This window comes from Dendrobium catenatum, unplaced genomic scaffold (assembly GCF_001605985.2).
Source record: "Dendrobium catenatum unplaced genomic scaffold, ASM160598v2 fragScaff_scaffold_645, whole genome shotgun sequence".
In the NCBI taxonomy this organism is placed as follows: Eukaryota; Viridiplantae; Streptophyta; class Magnoliopsida; order Asparagales; family Orchidaceae; genus Dendrobium; species Dendrobium catenatum.
The window spans coordinates 247,805-259,807 of NW_021319107.1; the positions used below are offsets into that span (position 1 = coordinate 247,805).

Here is a 12,003-nt window from a genome sequence, read left to right on the forward strand (position 1 = left end):
AGGAAGGTAGATGTATTAGATTTGACTTATATTAAGAAAGGTAGGGGTAGACCTAAAAAGACTTGGTTAGAAAATATTAGGAATGACCTTTCTTTATTAGATTTAAACAAGAATTTGACTTTTAATAGGACACAATGGAGAAAAAGGATTCATGTAGCCGACCCCACGTAGTGGGATAAAGGCTTGTTGTTGTTGTTGTTGTTGTTGTATCCTTTAACGCGAAAAAGAAGGAAATGTGAGCAATATGTAAAGTTGCATTTTTGTTCTATCAGTGCTTCGGTACCAATTCAGTTGATAAGGATTTTGATGCTAAATCATATATAGGATTTGTTTCTCATTTTTTGATTGAGACCTGCAATGCTTTATGGTGTAGAATGTTGGCCATTAAAAGAGAAGAATAATACTAAGTTAAGTGTTGCAGAGATGAGGATGCTTAGATGGATGAGTGGCTTTACCCTTAGAGATAGGATATGAAATGAGCATATACGTGTAAGGTTGGAGTAGCTCCAGCTGAAGATAAGATTAGAGAGAGTCGCCTTAGATGGTTTGGTCACATTAAACGGATGCCTTCTTCCGATGACCCGGTTAGGGAAGTTGAGGTATTAGATTTGACTTATGTTAAAAAGGTAGAGGTAGACCTAAAAAGACTTTTAACTGGACACAATGACAAAAAAAGGATTCATGTATCCGACCCCACGTAGTGGGACAAAGGTTTGATGATGTTGTTAAATCAATTATGTATTGATCCGCTTTTAGTTAGGTTGATCCGCTTTGACAACTTATTCATGTAAAGGCCTATAAATAGGCATTGTATGAGATATAATGAGTTGAGGGAAACCTAATAGAACTTTACTTGTACTCCCTCCAAATAATGTATCTCTCCCTCTCTTCCCTCTCCCTCTCTCTCTTGCAAGAAGAGCTCAAGAATCTTCTCATTCAGAAATTCTTAACAATCAGAGCCTTGTTGAGGCGATCGAAGATGGATGAAGAGAGAGTTAGTGAAATCTTGGATTTATGTGTGAAGAAGGTGAACCCTTTTTGTTCTCCTCCATGTTCTTCTTCTTCTCCGAGAAAGACAATTGCAAAGAGATTGTCGATTGGAAGCAAATTTTATGTCGTAAGCTCTTTCGTTCGGTTATTTGAGTCGGGTGTGAGAGCAAGAAAGTATTAGATCTTTGTTAACGTTTGTTTTAGACTTATTGTGGAAGAGAGAAGATGTGGGGAAGTGAAATCTTGAGATTTCTATATGTGAAGAAGGTAAACCCTTCTTGTTCTCCTCTTGTTTGTTCTTCGTCCCCGAGAAAGACATTAGGTTGTGATTGTCTGTTAAAAGCCAGTTGATACCGTAAGATCGTGTTCCTTAGCTGAACGCTGGAAGTGCATGTTTGTTAATACATGTTGTGGTCTCAGTTTTGGGGCTACATCCCCTGGTTCACTCGATTTATTTTTCCTGCTGCTCTTGTTTTAAAGATCTTGTTAGATATTGAGTTCTTTGATGGTAAAAACGAACCAAGGTGAAGATTTGTTATGTATTAGTCTGCTTTTAATTAGGTTGATTCACTTTAACAACTTATCCATATAAAGGCTTATAAATAGGCATTGTATAAGATGCAATGAGTTGAGGAAAAAAATTTAAATAAAACTTTAGTTGTATTCCCTCCAAATTTTGTCTCTTCTTCTCTTCCCTCTCCCTCTCTATCTCTCTCTCTCTCTTGTAAGAAGAGCTCAAGATTAGCTCAAGATTCTTCTTCTTCATAAATTCTTAACATTTGGTATCAAAGCCTCGATCGAAGGAGGGAGAGAGAGGTATTGAAATCTTGAGATTTCTGTGTGTGAAGAAGGTGAACCCTTCTTGTTAAGAATTTCTGAAGGAAAAAATTCTTGAGCTCTTCTTGCAAAAGAGAGAGAGTGATGAGGACATCGAAGATCAATGGCTACAATCGTGTCTATTTATTTTCATGTATTTTATTTGTTATTTGTATTTTTCCATTTCTACCCTCACTTGAGGGCTTTGTTTTATGTTTGCCATAGAGGCAATTGTGTCTTTTATTTTCCTTCATGTATTTGGCTATTTAAGCCTTCCTCCTCCTCTTGGTGAGGGGATGATGAATATTGAAATGAAATCTTATTTTTCTTTGCTTGATCTCTAAGTGAGTTCATGGGAGGAGAGACCCAAGGTGTGGGCAATCGCAATACCCGTCAACCTTTGGAAGAGTCCAAGGTTCGCGGTTTTACGATCTCTTTGTGAGTTTGTTAGCTTACTTTTACCTTATTTGTATTTTGTTGTCATATCCTATCTCCCCCACTCACTCCACCACCCCTTCCAACTTCCCCACCACCGGTGGCTCAACCTCCTCCACCCAATTCATCTTCTAGCTCCACCACCTAAATCCCACCCACCTACCTAGCCTCAACCCGCCATCTAGCCGCCCCCCTTTCCCCTTTGCCGCCGGCCACCATAATTTCCCCTCATTATGATGATTTCAATCACCATAATGACTTCCTAATTTAGCTCAAGCATGAGAGGGAAAATTTGAATTCATTTGAAATTCAAATTCGAATTTCAAATTCTTTCCATATAGGGAATCCTAAATTAGGAAAGTATCATTCATGAACTCAATTTCAAAATAAATCAAATTGGATTTATTATTCACTTTCCTAAATTTAAAATTTGAAATTCAAATTTCAAAAACTTTCCTTATTTGCAAATCTAAATTAGGAAAGTGCATAACTCCAAGCTTATTTGAATTTCAAATTAGATTTGAGTTGTCATTCTCTTTCCTAAATGACATAAATTGATTTGGAAGTTACAAATCCCCTCCCCAAATCCCTCCCTCTCTCTCTTGAAACCGCCGGCCCCATTAATGGGTATTACCCATTAAATGCCAATGAAACCTAAGCCTTAATTGGATTTGAATTCAAATTTTCAAATTCAATTCCCTCCAAATTCACTTAAATCTGAATTAATTTCAGATTTATTAACTTTCCCTCCTCTCCTTTTCATCTAACCTAATCCCCTCTCAATCAAGCACTTGTTGTCTTGCACTTTTGGAGATTACAATTTGCTGTCCAGAAGATTTCCAGCACCCTACAGCTGCTGTCCATGGAGTTTCTGCAAAGATCAGGGGCTGTCCTGCTGTCCGGATACTCCTGTTTGCTGTCCTGAAAATTTCGGCTAGACGAGCTGCTGTCCTGCTCTCCTAGAACCTCCGGTTCGCTGTCCTGAAGCCCCACAGCTGCTGCCCAAAGGTTCCAGCAGGTTCCTAATGCTGTGTCGCCATCCGGAAGGCCTCTATTTGCTGTCCAGATTTTCTGGAAACTGCAGGGTGGCCGTCTAGAACTTTCCAACGTGCCAAGATTGCTGTCCAGAGGATCCTGAACCTCTCTGATGCTGTCTTTCCAACCAAACTGCTGTCCCCTTTCATTTCAACCTTCCAACGACATACCCGGAGCTCGCATCTCTCTTATCTTTGGGCAAACTCTTCACCTGACTCTTTTATCTTCGATGTTGCTTCTCAACTGTGGTCTTAATAGATTCATGACGATCACATTAATGCTTCCCCGCTAAAGCCTAGTAATTAGAAGAGTTGAGTGAGGGATCTCTTGTAGTGACTAATCTTATTGTTAGCATAGGGATTTATTATTGAAACCATCCATGTATGCAACGTTAGATTAAATTGACTGTTTTCTGATTTTAACTTTTATGCACATGATTCATCCTAAGCTCGTCTTACCGCTCTTAGTGTTTTATTGCGTCGTTAAATCCAACATTAAGATATAATTCTTTGTTCCAGGAATATTACGTGTGCAAATTCCTTAAAGCAATTCATCCATGCATGTACGTTTCACATCAGAGAGGGAGAGGGAAGAAAGGGAGACATAATTTGGAGAGAATACTACTAAATCTTTATTCAGATTTTCCCCCCAACTCATTACATCTCATACAATGCCTATTTATAGGTCTTTATATGGATAAGTTGTCAAAGCAGATCAACCTAACTAAAAGAGAACCAATACATAACAAATCTCCACCTTGGTTCATTTTTACCATCAAAGAACTCAAGATTTAACCAGATCTTTAAAACAAGAGCAGCATGAAAAATAATGTCGCAAAACTGAGAGCACAACAAGTATCAACACACTTGCACTTCCAGTGTTCAGCTAAGGAACACGATCTTACGGTTTCAACCGACTTCCAATAGACAATCACAACCTATTGTCTTTCTCGGAGACGAAGAAACAAGAGGAGAACAAGAAGGATTCACCTCTTCACATATAGAAATCCTAAGATTTCACCTCGCCACATCTTCTCTCTTCCACAAGAAGTTTAAAACAACCGTTAACAAAGATCTAGTCCTTTCTTGCTCTTACACCCGACTCAAACAACCGAACGAAAGAGCTTACAACATAAAATTTGCTTCCAATCGACAATCCCTTTGTTATTGTCTTTCTCGGAGAAGAAGAACAACATAGAGGAGAACAAGAAGGGTTCACCTGCTTCACACACATAAATCCCAAGATTTCACTACCTCTCTCTTCCTCCTTCGATCGACTCAACGAGACTCTGATATCAAATGTTAAGAATTTCTAAAGGAGAAGATTCTTGAGCTCATCTTGAGCTCTTCTTGCTTGAGAGAGAGAGGGAGAGGGAAGAGAGGGGGAGATATAATTTGGAGGAAACGCAACTAAAACTTTATTCAGATTTTTTCCCCAACTCATTACATCTCATACAATGTCTATTTATAGGCCTTTATATGAATAAATTGTCAAAGCGGGTCAACCTAACTAAAAGCAAACCAATACATAACAAAATCTTTAGAAGAAATCCTAGACTCTTAAGGCATCCTACATCTAGGATCCACAAAAATCCCAACTTCAAAAATAGTGGCCAAGGCTTACCTCATTCAAGCATTCGAACTTGAAAAATGGTGACCAATTAATTAGTAAGCTTACCTCCTCCTTGATGCATCGATAGGATCAGATCCAGGTAATAGATTTCCGCCTAGCACCAATCCGCTAGATTCGCTCAAAGTATGCAATCTTTTTCCGCATAACATTTTGTCAAACAATGAAGCAATTGGATCAAGAATTGGGCTGCAATTTTGTGGAGGGCAAAACAATATGTTTAGAGCATATACGTGGCTTTCAACACCATATTAAACTGAAAATCACCTTACCGCATAAATTGAGGGAAGAAGCTGGAAAAGGAAAACTCGTCACTTGGATCACCTTTAAGGCCAGTTTCAGGCCTTTTCTGAAAATAGCGCAAGTAAAGCCAACCCATATAGATGCCAAATAGTACAGTTGGAAGGTAAGAAGCAGACACTGGTACAAAGAAGCTCACAGCTACAGAAACCACTGCAAGGAGAGTAGGAATCCACTGCGAAAAACATAAGGAAGCCAGTAATAATATAGCATTGGTAAGAACATCAAAAAAGCAATAATCGTAAAGTAACAAAAGAGTAAAACATGAAGATTCATTTTAAACCTTTACTCTTATCTTCAACAGGAAAAGACTCAGCTCATGATCTGGCATAAGTTGCTTGATTCCTACCAAGAAACCTGAAAGGATCCCATGGAAACCAGAAACAGGTGTATAGCTGCAACATAATTTTAAAGAAAATTCATGATTATCATTACTATTATTACTAGAATACCCGAACAATTGGGATAATGAAAATCTAAAAACTGTGCATGTCCAACAAAGCAGTGAACAGTTGAAACAGGGATCAGTTCAAGAGGTAGATTAGAGTGACAGGACAATCACAAACATTTATGATAAATTATATTTATAGCCAGAAGTAAAACATCATTTCCAGGGTTGAGGATAATTTTAGCAGTTCATAATCAACGCATGCATAAATGTTGTGTGCAAAACATTGGAAAACAATTCAAATGACCTTCTCCCAATAAAATAGAGCTTATAAGTTGATTTTTTCCCCATATTTTATAACACTGTCGTTGCTAGGTCCCAAGTCCTGGATGAGAGAAGTGGAGGGTTGCGTTAGGCAGTCGACAGTCAACGTAAAACTTGTCGAACAATAATGACATGAATCTTTTAAGAATTTGTTGGAGTAGCTCCAGTAGAAGATAAGATTAGAGAGAGCCGCCTTAGATGGTTTGGTCACATAAAACGGCGGCCTTCCGATGACCCAATTAGGAGAGTAGAGGTATTAGATTCGACTTATATTAAGAAAGGTAGGGGTAGACCTAAACAGACTTGGTTAGAAAATATTAGGAATGACCTTTCTTTATTAGATTTAAACGAGAATTTGACTTTTAGTAGGACAAAATGGAGAAAAAGGATTCATGTGGCCGACCCCACGTAGTGAGATAAAGGCTTGATGTTGTTGTTGTTGTTGTTGTAGTATTTTATAAGCTGAAAAAAAAAACCCTATCCCTAACAATATTAGTATTTATCACTACATAATCAATGATGATTTATATTTGCTTGAACTATGGCTATTGCACATGAATCTGAAAGGTAAAGGAGAACCAAGTATCAAAGCTTTTGTTTGGAACAAATCAAATGCAATTAAACAGCCAATTGACAAGCTGTAACAAGCAACTCAACTTTATTCCATCCGATTAAATCTGTCCATTGTCAGTTTCATGTTGTGATCTAGATCCTGTCGATTTCGCTTATGAAACCATTATCAATTTAGAAGAGCCATATCAACCTCACCAACACTCTTGCTTCCAAAGTTTCGAATCAACTTTATGAATACTCTTTAATTCACTGCCTTCATTATTAAATCTCGTTCAATTAAATGCCTTAAGGCAACATCTGACCTTGTCACATCTCATATGCACCATATTTTTCCAATCCCTTTCACATATTTGTCATATCACGCCAAGCTCTGTAGCATAATTCCACCACACAACCTTCCAGATGTAATTCCTGCTCTTTTGCACAACGCCCAAGCCCATAGAAAGGTTTATCAAATAGTAGGAAAACTTTAAGAAAAAGTTCAAAGCAATATTGGATATGCTGATGTTTAATATAATCTAAAGAAAAAAGAGATCAAAAAATTTAAGCAAGCATTTCGGGTCTACTAAGGAAAATTCCTGCAGCTACAATAACAAATGCGTGTACTAGCATGACTGCACTTACAGGTAGCTCTCCTGTGTTGTAATGTAGTATAACGAAATAGCAGTGACAAAAATGCAGATCGAAATTAAGAAGTTGACAACAACAATGAACTTGAAGAATTCCTTCGCTCCCCATATCGGTTCCAGCAACTTCCCAATGAAAAGAAGACCAACTACACTGATAGCTACCTGCATAATTGAAAAGTTGTATTAGTTTATATCAAATACACTGGCCAAAGAAATAAAAAATATTAAAAAATGCCTAGAAAAGTTCCAGACTATGAAGTGCCACATGATTCAATTACTTCTTAAGTACTGCAAATTAAATGAAAACACATACATGCAATTATGCTTACAGTTTCCACAAACAAACATGCACAATCACAAAACATGCGCATCATAGAATGCCCAATAGAAATCACATCGCATCAAGCAATGACCTGAGAAAACATTATTTATTTTATTAGTTAGTTTATCTTATTTTGCAAATTTCTCTAATTAAGAGATGCCAATGATGATAACCAGAGAGACAGATGTATAGTATTTTCTAGTAGTAGATTTGTTGATATGGTTAGTAGTTTCAGTTTTGGTTCAATCTAAGTTAAATCCAATGGCAGGATAGTATATTCATCTAAATTAAATGGTTACGGTATGGGGAGGTCTGTGGGCAATACAATTGGCATTATATGTTGGACATTGTTGACTGGCGTGCTCTCTTGGGCAGTGAAATTTGAAATTGTCAAGTCTTTTTCTTTTGATTGGGGGAGATTACAATTCCTCTTGATTCCTGTGGTTTCTATTATGTGAGCAATGATTCTTAAGCATGCAGCCATGCAGTATTTGCTATTTAGAAGGTTATGTGGTTATCTAGAAGGCTGGTGTGCCGTGTTTGTTTTTATGGAAACCGATAATATCACAGGATTTAATTGGTTTGATTCGGTTCTTAGGGATAGGAAGTCAATGGGACTCGAAATTGAAGCTGAAGTTGATTCTTATCTTTTTGGATTGACTTTAAATTTGATTTGAGCTGATTCAGTGTCAATCATATCAACTAGTCTAAGGATGAGGAGTCTATAAATATATATTTTGAAAGCATATAGTTTATTAATTTTGATTAAAGGAAAAAATTCGTCTTTGAATTTACAATCTTGAATGCAAGTTGGATGTGTATTCCTTCAAGTAAAATATAAGTGCAACCACATAATTCCGATGGAAGTCATCACCACATACCAGTGCGAAGCCTAGATTTTTTTTGGTTATTTATCTCCTGGATATAATGTCTTTAAAATAGTTATTTATTTCCTAGCTAATGTTCTTGATTTTATTCAAATTTAACATAATTAGGAATCTATTTAAGGCGATTAGATTATAATTGCTAGCTGATTTTACATAGTTCAAATTTTTTGCTGATTTTTTTTGGATTTATTTAACCATTACATTATTGTTTGAGTTTAATACTCATATTTATTATTTGCATTTAAAGAAAGATTGAAACCATTCTGAATGATGAGATTATTTCCACAAAAGATGGAGGTCGCCAACGGTACTTGGTCCATTGGGAAGGAACTTCGGAGACAGAGGACACGTGGATCGATCGAGAGGAGCTACAGAGACTGGACCCAGACCTGCTGGAGTTATATGAGAGCTTTCATAGTACGCACTCGACGGGGTCGAGTTCTCTCCCACCCAGGGAGAATGATGAGGTCATCGATAGGAGATTTCGGCGCGTCTATCAGAGACGACCACGGAGATCGACGTCCATGATTGCTAGCCTTTATTTTTTATTTTACTTGTACCATCAGTTTTCATATTATGCTTTTATTTTCGTAGTTTCCGGCCTCCCACCTTGCCGCCGGGCTAGTTCCCTCTCCACCACCTCTCCCCACCGCCCTCTTCAATTCATCATTGAAATTTGATTTTCAAATTTCAAATTTTCCTAAAATAGGAAACTCTATTTTTGGAAAGTTTTTGAATAAGTTCAAATAAAGAGAAAATTATTTAATTGGATTTATTCTAAAACTATCCTAGTCATCAAATCCTATTTAGAAGCCTCTCCCTCTCTCTCCCTAATGCCTTCTCTCTCTAGCATTGCCGCCGGCCCCCTCCCCTCTCTCTCCTCCCTAATTAATTTTGGCAATCAATTTCCCCCTAATTGATATCCAAATTAATTGCAATTATTCCCCCTCCACCTCTACTAAAACTGAAAATCAACTTCAGTTTTTGTTTTCTTTTTCTGATTTTGAATTCCCTCTCCCCTTTTTACCGCCGCCCCCCTTGGCATCTCATTAAGGAGTTTTCCTTTAATGCCATAAGCACATTAATTGGAAATTCAAAATCCAATTTTAATCCCTCCCAAACCATTAGCTGAAATCAATTTCAGTTTTCCTCTTTCAACCACGTTTCCCTTCCCCCCATACCGCCGGCCTCCCACCTTCTTCTCCTCCAAGCCGCCAACCCTCCTTGCCTTCCTTGGAGATCCGCTTGTGACGACCACCGCTCCCACTCACAGTCATGCATGGATGAACCCGAGTGGAACTACGGGTTTGAATACAATCGTAACGGAAGAGTCAACATTTTGCGATCACAATTCTTTGACGTCGGATTTGACTTCGATGATACCGTGATACCGTCGAAGAATATTTGGACCGCATCTTACCGACGCTTGTAGACTCCATTGACGAGCACTTCTCCGTCTACACCTGGATTATCAAAGGCCGAGCTACCGCGCCTCCTCCGCCTCCGAGATCCTCTTCAATGGCAACGCTCCTCGGCACCTCCGTCTTAGTAGCAACTTCCATGCTAGTTTTGACAATCTTCCGTCGCTCAGCTTAGTCTCCGTAGGAAGAGAGTGTCAAAGGTCTCAAAGTGTGAACAACTTGGTATTAATTGTGGGATTCTTTATTTACTAGCCTTTGTTTTATGTTTGTTTTCGCATTTGCTTAAAGATCTAGCTCTCTCGTTGTAGTTTCTTTGCCTAGCAAATTGAATACCGCGAATTACTTATAATTTGCTTGACTTTGATGCATGATTAAATAATTTGTGGAGCTAATATTTAATTCTCTTTTAAAGTTCTTGTGTAACTCTCCATTGCATCACATCATTTTGGTATCAGAGCAGGGTTACCATGCTTTGACATGCATAGAAAGCATCCTAGGGCTTAGTTCCTTGCGGTAGTTCAAAAACTTCATGCATATCATTGCTTAGATAAATTATTTTCACTGTTTTGTTACTGTTTTGGGCATTTCCAGCAAACATCTAACTGAATTAGGACATTCTAGCTCACATCTTAGTGTCGGTCCTGTGCTTGGTAGATCCCTAAGTGTCTGGAACAACTACGGCTTGAATTACCCCTGCTGTCCTTACATTTCTGCGGCTGATTTTCACTGATTAGGGAGTTTAAGCACTAGTTTTAGCTGCTGCCGTTAATCCCTGCAGTCTCTACAAGTCCTAAGTGCTGGCCACACGTTAGGAACCACTTAGATTAAGTTTCCTATTTATATACTGCTGCTGTCCACTTAAAATCTACACTTGTTAGAGGCTTATTTTTGACCGGAAAGTTGTCGTAGTTGCTGTCCACACTTAGCTTCCCACCATAAACTTGCTAGACGCAAACCACCTTGTGTTAGTTTGCTGTCCGTGGTTTTCCTGCAGCAGTTAGGAGCCTTAGGGACCTCCTCCCTTAGCTTATACTTGCTGCCCACCTACCCAACTTTTCCTCGGGAAACTTCTAGACTTTCCCCATGGACCCGCAACATCTCCAAGCTACCCTGGACCTTATTTTGGGACAATTGGGCACCGTTACTCAGCAAATCTGCAACACCCAAACCGATCTAGCTGACTTTAGGCGCCACACGAGTGACCGATTAGATAATATCGAGCGTAACGGGAATCCTGCGATTTATACTCCCTCGAGACCTCACTCACCTTATGGTGACGACAACCGACCCGATCGCGAACAACCTCGCGATCCCGGACACTTCCAAGACCATTATCGTCCTAATCATAGACCCCATCAAGAGCCCGTAGAACACGACAATCCTTGGAGAGACAACGACGCTCAACTTTTGAAAAACATTAGGATCGACGCCCCGACTTATGATGGGACTCTTGATCCCCAAGTTTTCCTGGACTGGCTCAAGTCAATGGATAGCTATTTTAAATGGTACAACATCTCTGAAGTAAAGAAAGTCAGATTCGCCGAAATGAAACTCACTGGTCGAGCCAACCTTTACTGGACCAACCTTGAAAACATGCGGGAATCTCGAGGAGAACACCCGATAAGCGATTGGAGAACCATGAAGCAAGAACTTAGAAAGAAATACCTACCTCCATCCTACTACCCCAAACTTCTGGACAAGTGGAATCGGCTAACCCAGGGAAGCAAGTCAGTTAAGGATTACATCTCCGCCATCAACGATTTCCTGATTCGTTGCAACGGCGAGGAATCTGCTACCCCAACACAGATCCTGTCTATGTTTAGAGATGGCCTTCGGGAAGATCTTCGCACTGAACTGTTTGCCAGGGGAATAGACACACTAGAGGCCGCTTGCAGCCTAGTGCTAGACCTAGAGGAGTCCAAAACCCACTCCCACACTAGGCAGTTCGACTCCCGACCCAACCCGTATCGCTCTTCCACCAGCCAGCCTCAAAATCGACCCCCACACTCGACCGGTAGCCGACCCACTGCTAGCTCAGCCCCTCAGCGTTCCGACCTTAAGGGTAAAACACCTGAACGAGACACCCCAAAACCCAATTCTGGAACCAAATGTTATAGGTGTCATGGGTATGGGCACATTGCCTCACAATGTTCTAGCCCCTATAAGGTCACCATAATAGAGGAGGTCGATGACAACGAGGAAGATCCCGATACTGACGTAGTTCACCATGTGGATGAAGAGGAAGATTCTTTTA

The 12,003-nt window shown here is 39.4% G+C and overlaps 1 protein-coding gene across 1 annotated transcript in view; it reads right to left on the reverse strand.

Moving 5' to 3' along the window:
• The window catches only part of LOC110098744 (rhomboid-like protein 19), a gene marked incomplete at its 5' end in the record, with an annotated part of 11,233 nt that extends 3,952 nt beyond the window's left edge, over nt 1-7,281 (reverse strand). Inside the window, 4 exon segments of the mRNA XM_020825658.1 lie at nt 4,954-5,094; nt 5,178-5,380; nt 5,489-5,600; nt 7,115-7,281. Coding sequence (XP_020681317.1) covers nt 4,954-5,094; nt 5,178-5,380; nt 5,489-5,600; nt 7,115-7,281 — 623 coding nt within the window.
• Between the last annotated feature and the right edge of the window lie 4,722 nt (nt 7,282-12,003).